The sequence below is a fragment of the Bos grunniens genome, chromosome 16, assembly GCF_055505025.1.
Source record: "Bos grunniens cultivar Pamir isolate PY7600 chromosome 16, Bosgru_T2T1.0, whole genome shotgun sequence".
NCBI lineage: Eukaryota > Metazoa > Chordata > Mammalia > Artiodactyla > Bovidae > Bos > Bos grunniens.
This window is the reverse complement of record NC_141180.1, coordinates 23,690,586-23,709,216: the sequence shown is the minus strand read 5'-3', so window position 1 is coordinate 23,709,216 and position 18,631 is coordinate 23,690,586. Positions and strand designations below refer to the sequence as shown.

Sequence of the window (18,631 nt, the reverse complement as noted above, 5' to 3'; positions counted from 1 at the left end):
TTCAATAGCAAAGTCTGTTACTATTTTATTTCCTTCCTACCAACGCAGTAATCCCTAGTATTATAAACAGATCAAAAGCTAAATAACTTGCTTTCTTCAAAATAATGGTCTTCTGTCAGTTATTTAACACAGATGCACTGAATTTCAAATTAAGGGTAAATCCCATTTACTAACAACCCAAATTTTCACGGCCCTAATTTTTCAGGCACCTTAGGAGATACTAGAAATCACTCTTCATTTTTGAGTTTTCCTTTCTAATTTCACATACTCCTACATTTGATACAACTATTCAGACAAATCACAGAAAATCAACATGACTAATCTACTGAGTGCCACCATCTACTGAGTGCTTAGTATGTGTCAGGTGTTATCTCTCATTTCTTTAAATGTACTATTACATTGTATTAGTCAAGATAGGTATTATTATCCTTATTTTACTAATGAGAAAACTGCAGTGTACAGAAGTTAACAATAAACTTGCCTAAGGTCAAACTGCTAATAAGGTGTGGAGCTGAAATTTGAACCCAGGCAGTATAATTACAGAATCCTCACCAAAGACTGCCAAAGTAACATGTTTTCTCTTCTTGCAAACTCACTACCCTGTCATTTTTGAACTGTAAGTTTCTACTGATTTTCTTTTTTGACCTTTATTATCAACTCGATGATCTCTAAAACTCTTTTACCTCCCAAGGCTTTATAGGCTCTAGAGTAAGGATGCCCGCTTTAGAATACTGATTACGCTACTATAACTGTGTGATGCAGCACAAATGCTTCATCTCTATGATTCAATTTCCTCATTTGTCAAAGGAAAAGGATATATGGCATCTATTCTGAGGGCTGTATGAGATAATACATAAAATTATAAAACAGTACCTAATACACATATGCTCTACTACTCTGACAGTTACAACTTTTGCAAGTACAAGTCTCCTCTAGGGCAGAAATAATTTCCTGATTTTGCTGCAAATTCAACTGAAAATTAACATGAGATATTTTCTTCTACAGTGTCTTGGATTATTAGAATAGGCAGTACTACTACTACTCATTCATGGCATTTATAAGAATTTCAACAAGGTATTTTACAACAGATTTTATATAAACAAACACTGGTGATTACAATGGCCTTTTCAGCAATATATAGTCTGGATTTTTTAAAATATTGGGCTTAAAAAGATTACATAAAACTTCAATTTCTAAAACCCAGAACTATGAAAATCAAATACTTTGTGTTACTTTTTTGAAGTAAAAACCTGATCAGACTACATTTCATACCATTTACCTCACTGTTAACGTGTATGTTTCAATGGGGAAATTTTAATTTGCTTAAGGAACTGCCTATTCCTCCTCCATCAGTATATGTGATATATGGCATACATACTGTGTTACCTTTCTAAAACTGGTGAAGGTATACGGGCACAGACACAACATTATATACTGAAAGACATCTGACTTCAAAGGGCTCCCCAAAACTCATACAAGCTTTGGATTTACTTGAGGAACACAAAGGTAGTTCGATAATAAAAAACACTGGGCTCCAAAATGCACATCTGTAATCTTTAGGGAACAGAGATTCAATTTACTCTTCAAAGAACAGAAGTTATCAGAGTATTTCAGATATACAGGAAAAACTTTTCCCAACACCCTCTGTTCCCTTTTAATTGTAGATGGTTAGAAAGAGTTGTAGTTATACAGTGCATAGGAGGACTGCATGAATCTAATATTATGTTGCCTTTTAAAAGGTCTGTAATTCCACAATATCGCTAAAGTTTAAAAAGAAAAGCAAAGGGGAAATTCACTTTAAAGTTTTCCTTACAAGAGCTTTCTCAGAGAGAAACTTATTGCTGCGGATGTAAAAAGCAAATGTGAAGGAAAATTTCTGAAAGATGGAATAGGTATGAATCTACTGCATTACTGCCTTTGAAAGTAAATAACTTCTTTGGAAATTTTTCAAAAACAGTATAATAAGCTCAAAAGAAAAAGACTGACAAGACCAATCTGCCTCCAATGAAACTAGCAGAAGTCCCAGTTCGTTAGGCTAAGTGCTGCATTTGATTTCTTTATATTCTATTACCACTTATCAAAGAGTGGGAATAGATTACAATTTAGTTGTAATTCATAGGGGAGAGATTTGTAATTATCAGATGATATAGTTACCACAAATCTTAATGTTACAAAAACCCAGTTCTCTGAAATAATCTCAGAAAAAAGTTTTAAAAGCAAAGAAAGTAGAGGAAGCGTTCCAGAAACAGCAACAAAAGATTCACGGGTGGAGGATCTGGAGAATGGGAAAATACACTGGAACTTGGGGACGGGAGAGACAGGTGATGCAGAAACAGAACATGGGGACAGCACATGAAATTCTCTCCTTGCTTCCAGTGATACTTCCATCTAAGACACTGTTACAATGTATACTTTGGTTTTCCCAGCCTCTCCCATCCGTGACCTTCCAGAATCAAGGAAAACCCATAATAAGCAAAGGGGTGGAAAGTTCCCTATATGACTCTAACCTGAAAGGGCAAAAGGCCATCAGCAAGAGGCTCTAATCAGAGTAAAATCAGGAATGCCAACAGAACAATTTGCTTCCAATTTTTTAACTTTTCTGGTTTGCTCAAGCCAGGAACATAACTTGAGGCATTTTTGAGACATTATAGAAAGATGTGTAACCTAACAAAGTAGACACTAAAATAAACAGAAATCTTTACTCTTTCTCAAGGATGAAATAAGCTTAAGATAATTTAAAAAAATTAAAAAAAGAAAAAAATTCAGTGTTGGACAACAGAGATTTCTTTTATGAAAAAGAAAATAAGCATATCTTACTTAGAGATTTTTAAAACGTATCAGTAATACAGAGATATTCACTGCCCACTAACCATACCTTTTAAAGTATAATCCTCCAGGCTAGCATTTGAAATTCTGGAACTCACCTCAGACCTAATGATCAGATTTCAAGGGCATGGTTCAAAAAACTACATGTCAAACAGGAGTCTTGGTTGATACTCAAGCACATGGAAATCTGTCCTATTCACACCTCAGCTTTCAGAATTAGAAAGAACTGCTAGTATCTTCACTAAGCAGTGGCAATTAGTTTATAACAAGAAGCCAAAGATTTTTTTTAAAAGTCCTGACATACCTACTCTACTAATGGTCCTTAGGAAGCATCACTACAGACAAAGCTAGTGGAGGTGATGGAATTACAGTTGAGCTATTTCCAATCCTAAAAGATGATGCAGTGAAAGTGCTGCACTCAATGCCAGCAAATTTGGAAAACTCAGCAGTGGCCACAGGACTGGAAAAGGTCAGTTTCATTCCAATCCTAAAGAAAGGCAATTCCTAAGAAAGTTGAAACTACCACACAATTGCACTCATCTCACATGCTAGCAAAGGAATGCTCAAAATCCTCCAAGCCAGTCTTCAACAGTACGTGAACCATGAACTTTCATATGTTCAAGCTGGATTTAGAAAAGGCAGAGGAACTAGAGAGGAACAAATTGCCAACATGTGTTGGATCATAGAAAGAGCAAGAGAGTTCCAGAGAAACATCTACTTCTGCTTTATTGACAACACCACAGCCTTTGACTGTGTGAATCACAACAAACTGTGGAAAATTCTTGAAAGAGATGGGAATACCAGACCACCTTACCTGCAAAATCTGTATGCAGATCAAGACAGAACAGTCAGAACTAGATATGGAACAGACTGGTTCCAAATCAGGAAAGGAGTACATCAAGGCTGTACCTTGTCACCCTGCTTATTTAACTTATATGCAGAGTACATCATGTGAATCACTGGTGATTACAACAATAAATGCCAAGTATAGCAGAGATTTCTTAAGATCTGTTCATAACCATCTAACTTTGGAGATACGGAAAATAGTGTCAGGCTGTGTATGGAGAATTTTCTATATTGTAGAATTCTCCTCCTGGATAAACGGAAATGTTACGTTAAAAACTCTTTAGATGCAGCTGGAAATGCTGCTGCCCCCTCACTTGTCACACGCCACATGTTCATGGGGAACCTGGTGCTAAACCACCCACAGACGACCTGCTTCGGTCAGGCTTTCGTATATAGTATAGCAGCTCCCTAGCTGTGATCTGCTCAAAGTCAGCCTTTAACACAAGGGTTCGTAAAAGAAAAAAAAAAAAGAAAATTTTTTTAAGAAAAAAAGGAAAAATAAGAAGAAATACAAAAAATTAAAACAAAAGAAACTTCTAGGTTTATGTAGAAGAGTTGTTTAAAATATATAATAAATTAGCGACCAATCTGTAAGGCACTGAGTTAGACTTGAGCATAAAAACATTTTAACTCCTACATTTTAATAAAAAGTGTTCTTGGGGAATTCCCTGGCAGTTTAGTGGTTAGGAATCCATGCGTTCACTGCCAAGGGCCCAGATTCGAACCTATCTGGGGAACTATTTATATCTCACAAGCTCTGTGGCACAGCCAAAATAAATAAATAAAAATTAAAGTAAATAAAATTTTAAAAAGTTACCACCCCAAGTAAAATAAAAGCAGTTGAACCAATAATAATTGCAAAAAAGTACCAAAAATGTAAGCATTATTATGTGAATAATAATACCATTGATACTACTCTGGTTGTGGGTCATCATCCAGTCAAAGACCCAATATGCAGTAATACAGAAGATGAGATCATTTTCATTCATTACACCAAAGAGCCATTATAACCACCATCCACCCTTTCCCCACCACACACACATTTTTTTTTTAACAACCCTGGAGAAGGCAGGGTGTCACTGGGGTAAGCAAAACTACATAGAGTTCTGTGTGAGTTAAAGAGTAATTTCTTATCCTGGTCCAGGAGCCATTACATAATACCAAATTCCTTGAACTTTATCAGTTTATTCAATCAAATTATGAAATTTACAAATTCATAAGGTACTGACCCACTAGTGTATGTCTGTGTATCTATCCATCTATATATATATACACACACATATAAGAATATTCTTAATAATAGTTCAATAATTCTAGCATCTCTAAAGTGACCCCTGGCTTTTCCCTTCATTTTGATTTATCTGGACCTTTGTCAAAAATGACAGACAAATGAAAGTTTAAGTCTTAAAAATATCTAATTAAAGTAGTTAAATAAAAACAAAAGTGTCTTATATAAAAGTCTTACCTATAAATTTTATTCTGTTCTATACTACAGAAAACTTAAATAAGCAATTCACAATTTAAACTTACGAATGTGTCTTTAAAAAATGAATTAAATATGATCAATAGCAAGTCTATTACTGGCAAAAGCATTTGAAAGATCAGAGATTCTAGATAAATCTTATTTACTATTTGTTTTGTATTTATTTACTATTTTACCACAAGAAATCAAGAGTTATCCTGCAAATTTAACTCTAGTAACTATCTGGATCATATTAAAGCATATATTCACCTCCAAGCAAACAGAGAAGCTTCAACTAATACATTATCTTTAAACCAGGTTCTTTGGAGTTCTAAAACCAGAGGTTAGCGAATAATAAACAACAGTTCTGAAATACTTGCTTGATTAAAGACAAAGAATGAAGCAATTATGAGACAATTATTTCTAAGACAGAAATCACGTCAATGAGATGCATTTTAAAAATTACAAGCAAAACCACTGGCAATAAATGGCTTTGAAGAAGACTAAAATCTAAACTTTAGACTTTAGGTTTTTTCAGTCTAAGAATATTTTAATCTAAACCAAATTATCACTGTCATTGTTAAGAAGATTTGACTAAAATATTTCATACTCTCGGATTAAAAAAAAATGTCATTTGGCAAAAGCTAAACAGGACTGTGCTTGCCTATCACTCTCTAATTTACTCATAATTTAATACAAAGAGCCACGTAACAAAGAAGTATAAGCTATAGTTTATCCTCTGAATTGTGAAGACTTCTTTCCTCAGAATCTAAAGAACTAAAAATGCCCTAAAAGCAGCAATCTTCAGGTTTGAACTAATTCTAATAAGAAAAATTTGCAATGAATGAAGGCTTAAAAGTTTTACTAAATTTAAACTGATTTTATTAAGGAAATAATCACATACTCACCTCCAACTTCACTCACCCCAATGAAGCCTGAGTTTTTTTTTTTTAAAGATTAATTAGTTTACTTATTAAGTATACTAAAGGTCATGCTTCAATCAAGTTTTCACAAGCTATGAAAATTAAACTACATTCTAGGTGACACATACACTTACTCAAAAACCTATTTTAAGTTCTATTATGTATAAATGCTCATATAAAAATGTGGGAGTGTAAGAAAATCCCAGTGTTAACAGCATTATAGTACAGCACGGGAAATCTACCCAAACTAGCACACACAGTGCAGAACAGGAACAAAGTAAATAGAAAATGTTTTTAAAAACTGGTAGTTAATTCTACCTTGCACTTCCTTCCTCCACTTCATTTTCTAAGGGAACTGGTGTATCAAAAAAGAATAAAGCTCATCCTTGGCTGGATCGTTGGAGATGGCTAGAGGATGAGGAGCTACTTAAGAGAGGAACAGAGGAGTTTCTCAGCAAAAAAATAATATATAAGTAAAGTTACCCTAATAGCCCATTTGGGGAGTTAAATTCAATTCTAAAGCACAAAAATAGTAGGCAAGGTAAAGGGGATTATGGAAGGCCATACAAAAGGATCTAAGCCAATTTAAATACAATGGAAAGTCACTGAATGATTTTAAGGAAAGTAACATGATGCGATTCCTCACAATACACTGTAGGAGTACAGTTAAAAGACTATTGCATGACTCTGTGAGATACCTGGGGTCTAAACAAGGCAGCTGGAAGAGAATAGACAGGATATGACAATTAAGGTATACAGAAGACAAATTCCTGGGGAGGGAGGTGTAACATCAATACTTATATGTCTTCTGTTTCTCTTTACATTAAATACATAACCCTCACCATAAACCCAAAATCAATGTAAGGGATTTACCCTGAATCCACAAAAAATGAATGAATCCACAAAAACTCTTTTTTAAAGTAAACCTCTTAAAAAGAGACCAAAACATTACAATGAGGAATAAGAACAAAATCTGGCATTTATATAATGATGATAATAATTATTGGGGGGGATTATATTTCAACTGTATACTATTTCTTAAAAATAAAACAAACTTCAATATTGATAGCATAACATTCTTCCCATGTTTAATTCCACATCTTAAGGGTCATTTCCCAAGAATATTCAAAGCTACCATCGTTTTCCCAAGTGTCTCTCTCAAATCTTGTGATAAAGAATGTATTTTAAGAAAAAATCAAAACACTCTTTTGAAGAAAATCATGTTTGCCTGTTTTTCCGTCTTTAACTGTGAACCAGTCTAACTGACCACATCATCTGACAATAGTGTTCCATACGATTTTAGTAATTCAACAAAGTTTTCACAGACATCATGAATTCCTACATCTCTCATGGGACTGGCCACTTTATAATACAACCACTTCTCTTCTCTTCCACCAATAAAATCCTATAAAATCCAATAAAAAGTCCACCATTTCCTCTTTACGGATTCTTGCAATATTCCTAACATTCCTCCTAGCTTCCAATTGCAGGGGATTGGGAGAGACAGAAAGTCTAGTCTCTGTCCTCTACATGTGAACCCCGTAAGTATTTTATAATCTAAAATAGACCCTACTCAAAACTACCCCGTGACTTTTTATTACCTCTTCTCTTCACTTCATTCATGTGTCAGCTTTCTAATACGTCTAACTTCCTTCCTAGGATACTACTTATATGTCATGTACAAATATTATATTTTAGTTTTTCTTATTTAGCATCTCCCTCAACCTCCACACACACACAGACACACACACACCCAAAGGGAAGTTCCATAAAGGAAGGGACTTTCCAGCTACATTCAACACTTAAAACAGTGCCCAGTGCATCAGAGGCATTAAATTTTAAAAAGCCAGTTAAATGAACATAATACTATATTGTTAATATGTTATTAAATGTCACCAGTGAGAGATTAACAAAGATCAGTGAGAGATTAACAAAGACCAGGGGCTTCCTTCATAGCTCAGATGGTAACAAAGACCTGGCCACAACAGATAGAAAGAAATAAAGTGATATTTATATAGAAATAAAGTGATAGACTTTAGTCATAGACATAGTCATAGACAGAGAGTGATATGATAATGAGAATTATCAGTTTATTAGAGAAGACATTGTGATGTGACAACTTTTATTTGCCTGGATGCACTATAATAAATATTCCTTTTACACAGATCCCACGTATGTCAGGAAGTGAATGCTAAGCTAAACTGAATCATTCCCAAGTATTTTAAAGAAAATAAAATATGGACAAAAACAAACTGAATTACACAGGTAAAGTGACCCCAGAATCACTCAGCACTCATGCGGATTCTCTATAAAACAGTTCATGAAATATATTAAACATACCAGGAATGTTATTTTACTAGAATATTCCTTGTGTCCCTTCCCCACTATCATCCCAAACTAGATGTAAAATGGCTTTCCTGATCTGGCACCGGCCGTGAAGTTAGTGTAATCTCCTGTACTGTCACTGGACTGCTTGAAAATCCGTGTGTTATCCTAAAACTATCTGTCTAAAAAGCTTCTGTTGGACCACAATCGTGAATGGATTAGCAGTGGATTAAAAACATGTAAAATTTCTCTTGCTCTGAACACAACAAAAAAGTTCAAATTCAAATGTTAGGCAGTAGATATTTCATAAATAGAACTTTAAATTTACATAGAGACCATAGACATTTACCATATTTTACAAAAACATACTGAAGGAGGCCAGTCACTACCACTACTTAAAATCTAGGGAAACAGTCATGAGCAAGATATACGTAATTCCTGCTCTATAGAGAATACAGAAGGGAAGACTTAATTAAATTAATAATGGGGAGTTATAAAGAAACTAGCAGAGATGTCTAAACAAACAGATCTACCTAATTCAACAGGAATAGTGGCAAAGACAAAGGTATTAGTTTAACTAACTTTTCCCTAATATTACCATTTCATTTTCTCAAATTATAGATTTTCAATGTCATCTGATTTTAATTCACAATATTATTCAAAGCTACCATTATTTTGAGAAATCCACCAAACTATTAATTCATTACTGAATTCACAGTATTATAATATTCTACTAACTATCCCTGGCATGAAATTTAAAGCATAAAGGAAATAGATGGGCCATCTGAATCTCATTTCTACATCATGACCAAAAGTAATTTCTCAGGAGTTGTGTTCATTACATGGAAAAGGCTACCAAGGACTAATACCATATCTGCACTTTATAATATAAATCCAAAGCAATTACAGGTTTCAAGCTTTGTACCTGTGTGATGGAGAAGGAGCTTCAAATTGAGGCACTGTGCTATCCTCACTGACAGGAGAATATAAGCCGCTCATTTCCTGGAAGCACAATTATTAGAGTTATAGCCACTCCAAAGAGACGATGTATAAGTCAAAAGGAGCTATTTATTTCTTTCCAATCCCAGGTTTTATCAGTTCCTTTTTGTCTCAACATCCAAATTTCTCAAGGTTTCCTCTCCAGAGAGTACAAAAGCAAGGATATCTGAAACTTACGAGACAAGTCTTTTTCATGACATACATACTTAAAGAACTAGAAATTCTTTAATAAATATTATTCATTACTAATGAAGCCATCAAATGCAGAAAAAGACAAATGTAAATATTTTTAATGAGACATACTGTACATTATGTGAACAGTGAACTAGCTAATCATTTTTAATCTAGGTGAGAACCTACTGATAAATATTAAGATAAGTATGGCAACTGACTAAACAGACCTTTGTTGGCAAAGGAATGACTCTGCTTTTTAATACGCTGTCTAGGTGTGTGTTAGTGTTAGTCAATCAGTCATGTCCAACTCTTGGCAACCCCACAAACTGTAGCCCTCTAAGCAAGAAGAGTGGAGGGGATTGCCATTCCCTTCTGCAGAGGATCTTCCCGACCCAGGGACTGAACCTGGGTTAGTCATAGCTTTTCTTCCAGGAGCAAGCATCTTTTCATTTCATGGCTGCAATCACCATCTGCAGAGAGTTTGGAGCCCAAGTAAATAAAATCTGTCACTGTTTCCATTTTTTCTCCATCTATTTGCCATGAAGTGATGGGACTAGATAGCATGATCTTCGTTTTTTGAGCTGAGTTTTAAACCAGCTTTTTCACTCTCCTATTTCACCTTCATCAAGAGGTTCTTTAGTTCCTCTTTGCTTTCTGCCATAAAGGTGCTGTCATCTGCCTATCTGAGGTCATTGATATTTCTCCTGGCAATCTTGATTCCAGCTTGTGCTTCATCCAGCCCGGCATTTCGCATGATGTACTCTACACATAAGTTAAATAAGCAGGGTGATAATATGCAGCCTTGATGTACTCCTTTCCCAATTTTAAACCAGTCCATTGTTCCATGTCTAGTTCTAATTGTTCTGTCTTGACCTGCATAGAGGTTTTGCAGGAGGCAGGTAAGGTGGTCTGGTATTCCCATCTCGAAGAATTTTCCACAGTTTTTCGTGATCCACACAAAAGCTTTAGAGTAGTCAATGAAACAGAAGGAGATGTTTTTCTGGAATTCTCTTGCTTTTGCTATGATCCAACGCATGGTGGTAATTTGATCTCTGGTTCCTCTGCCTTTTCTAAATCCAGCTTGAACATCTGGAAGTTCTTGGTTCACGTACTGTTGTAGCCTAGCTTGGAGAATTTTGAGCATTCCTTTGCTAGCATGTGAAATGAGGGCCACTGTATAGTAGTCTGAACGTTCATTGGCATTGCTCTTCCCGGGGACTGGAATGAAAACTGAACTTTTCCAGTTTTGTGGCCCCTGCTGAGTTTTCCAAATTTGTTGACATATTGAGTGTAGCATTTTCACAGCATCATCTTTCAGGATTTGAAATAGCTCAGCTGGAATTCCATCATCTTCACTAGCTTTGTAGTGATACTTCCTAAGGCCCACTTGACTTCACACTCTGAGATGTCTAGGTCTAGGTGAGTGATCCATTGTGGTTATCCGGGTCATTAAGATCCTTTTTGTATAGTTCTTCTGTGTATTCTTGCCGCCTTTTCTTAATGGCTTCTGCTTCTGTTAGGTCCCTACTATTTCTGTCCTTTATTGAGCCCATCTTTGCATGAAATGTTCCCTCGGTGTCTCTAATTTTCTTGAAGAGATCTCTAGTCTTTCCCATTCTACTGTTTTCCTCTATTTCTTTGCATTGATCACTTAGGAAGGGTTTCTTATCTGTCCTTGCTATTCTTTGGAACTCTGCATGCAGATGGGTGTATCTTTCCTTTTCTCCCTTGCCTTTCGCTTCTCTTTTCTCAGCTATTTGTAAGACCTCGCCAGAAAACCATTTTGCCTTTCTGCATTTCTTTTTCTTGAGGATGGTTTTGATTACCACCTCATGTACAATATTATGAAATTCCATCCACAGTTCTTCAGGCACTCTGTCAGATCTAATCCATTGAATATATTCATTACTTCCACTGTATAATTGTAAGAGATTTGATTTAGGTCATACCTGAATGGTCTAATGGTTTTCCCTGCTTTCTTCAGTTTAAGTATGAATTTTGCAATAAGGAGTTTGTGGTCTGAGCCACAGTCAGTACCCAGTCTTGTTTTTGCTGACTGTACAGAGCTTCTCCATTTTTGGCTGCAAAGAATATAATCAATCTGATTTCGGTATTGACCATCTGGTGATGTCCATGTGTAGAGTATTCTCGTGTTGTTGGAAAAGGGTGTTTGCTATGACAAGTGCATTCTTTTGGCAAAACTCTGTTAGCCTTTGCCCTGCTTCATTTTGTACTACAAGTTCTTCATTTTGTACTACGAGGTGAAACTTGCCTTTTACTCCAGGTATCTCTTGATTTCCTGCTTTTCATTCCAGTCCCCTATGACGAAAAGGACATCTTTTTCGGGTTCTATAAAGTTCTATAAAGTCTTGTAGGTCTTCACAGAATTGTTCTACTTCACCTTCTTTGGCATTAGTCAAAGTTATGGTTTCTCTAGCAGTCATGTACTAATGTGAGAGTTGGACCATAAAGAAGGCTAAGCACTGAAGAATTGATGCTTTTGAACTTTGGTGTTGGAGAAGACTCTTGAGAGTCCCTTGGACTGCAAGGGGATCAAACCAGTCAATCCTAAGGAAATCAATCTTGAATACTCATTGGAGGGACTGATGCTGACGCTAAAACTCCAATACTTTGGCCACCTGATACAAAGAGCCGATTCAATGGAAAAGACCCTGATGCTGGGAAAGATTGAAAGCAGGAAGAGAAGCAGAAGACAAAGGACAAGATGGTTGGATGGTATCACCAACTCAATACATATGAGTCTGGGCAAGCTTTGGGAGATGGTGAAGGACAGGGAAGCCTGGTGTGCTGTAGTCCATGGGGTGACAAAGAGCTGGACACGACTGAGTGACTGAATGGCAACTGGATCATTACTGTTCAACTCACCAAAGTATAGAAAAACAGGATATATCAGTCTCTACTTTGAAAATATTCTTTGCAAACATTAAGAAAAGTAACATCCCTCTTGATGCAAATATTAGCTTTGTTTACTAACTGCTTAAACTCTAACTTTTGATCATTAACTCAGAGGAAAAGGGCTCCTAATAAATTATTGCAGAAATTATGCCTGTTACTTTCTATGTAACGGACACCAATCCCATTAACTTAATGCAGCAATTTAAAGGAAAAGCAAAATTTTCATGAAATTGAAAAGCTACTCGAGATGTAAGAAATTCTTGATCTTACTTCCACTCTTTTGATATCCTCTTCCAAAACACTTAACTCCTTCTGAATCTGCTCCAGTTGCTGTAGATTAGAGAGGGGGAAAAAAAAAAAAAAGCCTAAACCAAACCACACTGGCATCACCACAATCATAAAGTAATTTTACATTTGGAATATGATTTTTAGGAAATTGTGCACTAATGGTAAACTGTAGGGGTGAAAAACTGCAGATAAAAAGCAGTTTTTATGTTAAAAAAAAAGCAGTTTTTATGCAAATTCCTATGTTAAAAAGTAAATGTAAAGACTTAATATTTAAGAAAATCGTTCTTTAATAGAATAATTGACTTTATAATAAAAATATTAAAGATGAACAATAATATGATTTAATAAAAACAAAGATATCCAAAGAACTTTCAAATCACCTCATTTAACTGTCAGCAATTAATATCAGCATGTCAGTTGTTAACCTCATTTTTAAAATAAAAATAAGTCTTGAAGATTAAATTCTACCACCCAAAAGCAATCACAAGTTACCCTCTTATGCATTTTTTAAAACATATTTAAGATTATGCCTCATCTTTGACATTTTGCCTATTGCACCATAACTTTTCTCCATGCCTTTAAAATGCAAACATTTTAATTATTATATTTAATGATATATTTGACAATCATAAGTAATTCTGAACCATGAGTCTGCATTTTAGATTATGAGTCTGCATTCCAAATTTTATTGAGATTATTAAAATGAAATCATTTGATCAAGAGAAATAGCAACTCTTCACTACATGAAACAAAACTGCTTTCCAGAAACACTATCAGATTTAAATTTCTATAATTATTATATATAAGTGGCTGTCTTAATCTAAGCCAAATATATTGAGGCCAATTTTATTTTTTGGCCATTTATTTTTTGTGCAGCATGCAGGATCTCAGTTCCCCAAACAGGAATCAAACCCATGTCCCCCTGTGTTGGGAGCTGAGTCTTAACCACTGAACTTTCAGGGAAAACCCCTGAGCCAGTTTTTAGAATATAAAATAATGATAATGAATATATTTATGTAATACTTATTGCTAGGTGTGCAACAGGAAGTATTATACAGGAAAATAAATCACAGAAAGATTAAGTGACTTGCCCAAGATCGCAGTAAGTACACAGCAGAACTGGAGTTGAAATCAAGGCAGCTCCACAATTCATGCCGTTAACTACTATGTTATAACACTACTACTTGAAAACAGGACCTTATTATTTACCTTTATTTTACCTGATAACTAGTAAGGATAAACAGATTTTTAAGCATGTTTTCTTCTGAGGCAATATATAGACAGTTGATAATATATTAACTCAAATATTGACCAATCTTAAACATTTTGCTAAGTACTGTGAAGAACGGGATTTAGAAAACTCTAGCCCTTGGCCTCATGGAATTCAGTCTAGGGAAGAGCTTCTGGGTTGGTGAACATGTAGGTTGGGGAGTATATGAGGATGCTGGGAGAATGGCACACCTGGAGAGGGTATGGACGCTCCATGCCCCTTCCCACATATCTCAGTTCTATCCTTTTACAATAAACTGATGATGCAGTAAGTAAACTATTTTCCTGTTATGTGACCCATTTTAGCAAATTATCACATTCTTGGAGGGGGACATGGGAACCGCCAATTTATAGCCAGTAGGTTAAATATACAAGTGACTTCTTGGACATGCAATTATGATCTGAAGGGGCAGCTCAGTCTTATGGGACTGAGTCCTCAACCAGTGGAATCTGGGGCCAACTCCAAGTAAACAGTGCTAGATAGAATTGACCTGAATTGATTTCCAGGACACTCTGCTTTATCTACAGAGAACTGGAGAACTAGCTGGTGTAAAAAATCACCTACACATTTGGTGGCCAGAAATATGGAGAGAGGTAATGAATAAAGGAAACAAGTGTTGTCCTTTCAGGCATCAATATAAGACATTATAGTATGAGGAAATAGAAGATAAAGGATAACTGTTTTAAAAAGCAAAAGGAACAACTAGGCTAAATTCACTCTGCAAATGTGTTTCATAAACCAGAGAGGCAGAATCTAGAATAAAAGCATAAAGCAGAGACCAAGAATGTTTTGGAAACACATGAAGAAAGTTCATAAAGCTGAACTGTCATTATCTAAATGAAAACAGACCACAAACGGGAATGAAAACTGACAAATTTCTGGATCAAATCTGCCTTAACATTATAGTGACTTTGGGGGGTACTAAAAATAATAATAATAATAAATACAGAAGATGGAGAAATGCTACTTGAGAGCACAGTCCAAGTCATCAATAGCAAGCACTCTCAATACAGTATACTGTATTACAACCCAAAGAAATTATTTAAAAATTTGAAAAGTGAAGAACAGAAGTCTCTGAATCCCTTAAGACTAAAACATAAAAGAATTCAAAAATAGAACCCCCTTTAATTGACATTAGCTTTGGTGCAGTTAGGTATCATTGGCACTCATTTATTTGACCTTCACTATGATTGAATAAGTACTCCTGCCTGGAAAATCCCATGGACGGAGGAGCCTGGTAGGCTGCAGTCCATGGGGTCGCGAAGAGTCAGACACGACTGAGCGACTTCACTTTCACTTTTCACTTTCATGCACTGGAGAAGGAAATGGCAACCTACTCCAGTGTGTTTGCCTGGAGAATCCCAGGTACGGGGGAGCCTGGTGGGCTGCCTGTCTATGGGGTCGCACAGAGTTGGACATGACTAAAGCAACTTAGCAGCAGCAGCAGCAGCATGATTGAATAAAAACATGCTGAAGTATTAAATTCAGTATCTTAATTTTGTTTTTTACAGCTAATTAGTAAATTACAGTTGCCAAGACCTCATCAATTATCTGAAATATTCAAAACTGAACAAAAGAATACTGATAAACTTCCAGAAAAAAGAAAAGCTGGTTTAAAAAAAAGCAGTAAGATTAATAATACTATATATATATAAACAAAAAAGCACTAAAAATAAATTTTTAAAAAAAGCACTGTATACTAATTAGAATAGCCAACATCCAGAACACTGACAACACCAAAAGCTGAAAAAGATGTGTAGCAACAAGAACTCTCATTTATTCTTGGTAGGAATGAAAAATTGTACAGCCACTCTGAAAGGCAGCTTGGCAGTTTCTTTAAAAATTATACATATTCTTATAGAAGCCAGTAATCACACTCCTTGGTATATACCCAAGCGAGTTGAAAACTTCAATTCCAAAAAAACACATTGATAGCAGTTTTAGTCATAATTAACAATACTTGAAACAACCAAGATGTCCTTCAGATGAATGGATAAACAGTGGTTCATAAAGACAATGGAATAATATTCAGTCCTAAGAAGAAATGAGCTTTCAAGTCATAAAAAAAAAAATGAGGAAATTTAAATGTGTATTACTATGAGGTATATGGAAAATCTCTGTACCATCTTTTCAATTCTTCTGTGAACTTAAAACTGCTCTAAAAAATGTCTTTAAAAAAATAGAAATACAATGAAGTAACTCTTAAAGAAAAAACATAATAACAAAAAATCAAAAGAGAAAAGAAACAACAACATAATAAAATGGCAGGCTTAAACTCTTTTACATTAAATGTAAATGGTTTAAATACAAAATTATAAGACTGAGTCCGGCAGGGTGAACGAAAAACCTCTGCTGTATACAAGAAATTCACCTCAAATAAGTTAGTGATACAACAAAGAACCAAAGATTCAACAGGATGCAAAACATTCTTACCACACTGCAACTGCAGGAAACACATTCTTTACAAGCACAAATATTTCAAAATTTAATGAACTAACATGTGACAGTGCAAATATCATACTATAAAAACCAAATTATTTTCTGATAACAATGCAATTATAACAGAAATCCATAATTTTTTTAAAAAAAGGTCTCCATTGGTAGTACAGTAGATAAGAATCCACCTCCAAATGCAGGGGATGTGGGTTTGATCCCTGGTCCAGGAAGATTCCACATGCCACAGGGCAATTAAGTCCATGTACTATAACTACAGAGCCTGCTCTCTAGAGCCCATGAGCCACAATTACTGAAGCCTGTGTGCCTAGAACCTGTGCTCAGCAACAAGAGCAGCCACCACAATGAGAAGCCCGTGCACAGCAACCAAGAGTAGCCCCCACTTGACACAACTAGAGAAAGCCCACAGGCAGCAATGAAGACCCAACACAATCAAAAATAAAATAAGTAACCTCTTTTTAAATGAAAGAATCCCAATATCCAAGTAACAAGTTTATCTATAAATAACCCACATGCCTAAGAAAAAGTATAACGAAAATTAGAGACTACATTGAACTAAGGAATAACAAACAAAATGCCATACCAAAATTATTAGATGCAACTAAAAGAACTATGGCCTGAAATGTGTCTATTATTAAAAATAAAGTCTGCCTACTAATATGTATATCCAAGTTAACAAATTAGAAGAGAAACAACAAAATAAAACCAAAAGAAGTAGAAGGATGGACAATGTAATTCTAAGGAGGGTAATTAAGAAAATGGAAAACAAAAATAAAATAGAGAACATAAACAAAGCGAAAAAGCTGGTTCCTGGATAAAACTCATAAAAGTGATACATCCCTGAATCCCTGACATGACCTGATCAAAACAAACAAACAGAAAAATGTACAGCACCAATGAGCAGAGTCAGGAATGAAAGACATCACTAAAAACTCTAGCGTATTAAAAGCTTAGTATTAAGACCAATCTAATACTAAAAAATTTGAAAACTCAGAAGAAACAGACAACTCTTAGAAAAAATATAACATGTCAAAAATGATATCTAAAACAAAAATCTGAATAAGCAGTAAATGAATCAACAAAGTTTCTGCAAACAACAGGTCCATATAGCTTTTCCAGCAAAATCTTTAAATATTCAGCAAAGATATTCATCCTAGATTATACAAATTCTTCCAGAAAACAGAAAAAGAGGAAACATTCTCCAACCAATTTGATAAAACCAACTTTATAACAAAACCGGACAAGATCAGTGTATAAAAGGTTAAAGAACAACCTTATTAGTGAATATAGATGCAATAAGGGAGCCAAAGAGGGCAAACAACTGTCCTACTTATCTAGAATACAGAACATTCAGTGATAACACTAGAACACTCCTGGGCAAATCAGGACAGCTGGTCACCCTAGGTGCAAAGCTGATAGAGTTTTTAATGTTAAACAAATAATGATCCATTTTAATATAATGAAAAAAAATTATATCATCTCAACTGCACAAAAATTTTGGAGAATATTCAACCCCCACTTATAATTATAAAAAAAATTCTCTTAGGAAACTGGGAATAGAACTTAGCTCCTTGAATGATTAAAAAAATACCTACCCAAAACCTACAGAAAACATCATACCTAATGGTGACACGTCGAAAGCTTTCACTTTGAGATCAGCACCAAGACTAGGATGCCCCGCTATCACCACTTCTATTCATCACTGTACCGGATATCCTAGCCAGCAGAGTAAGACAAGAAAAATAAATAAAGGATATAAGGATCATAAAGAAAGAAACTAAACTGTTATTATTTGCAGATGATGATGTGTGCAAAGAAAATACAAAATAATCTACAAATAAATTATTAGAATCAATGAGTTTAACAAAGTTGCTGGATACAAAAAAAAAGTATGTGTCAAAATCAATTGCATTTCTATATGCCAGCAATAAATAGTAAGAAACTGAAATTAAAGACACAGACATCACTTAGAGTAGCATAAAAATGATTGAAGACCTAAGGACAACTCTAAAATAGATATGTAAGAATAATATCCTGAAAAATATCAAAATTTTGGAGGCCATTTTTAAGGAACTATATATACAGAGAGAAATACCATGTTCAACGGCTAGAGGGCTCAATACTGTAAAGAGAGCCTCCCAAATTGAT

The 18,631-nt window shown here is 35.0% G+C and overlaps 1 protein-coding gene across 10 annotated transcripts in view; it reads right to left on the bottom strand.

The window, feature by feature from the left end:
- COP1 (COP1 E3 ubiquitin ligase) overlaps positions 1 to 18,631 on the bottom strand; it is a 222,977-nt gene that overhangs the window by 138,670 nt on the left and 65,676 nt on the right. For 7 of the 10 annotated variants that reach the window (XM_086342422.1, XM_086342423.1, XM_086342429.1 and 4 more), the window contains 2 exons: positions 12,742 to 12,801; positions 9,308 to 9,384 (listed from right to left, as the gene is read on the bottom strand). The exons of 2 other annotated variants lie outside the window; for them this stretch is intronic. In XM_086342422.1, the coding sequence (XP_086198548.1) occupies positions 9,308 to 9,384; positions 12,742 to 12,801 (137 nt within the window). Of the gene's footprint in view, positions 1 to 9,307; positions 9,385 to 12,741; positions 12,802 to 18,103; positions 18,200 to 18,631 lie in introns of those variants that run through there. One more of the 10 variants, XM_086342432.1, reaches the window with a different exon arrangement.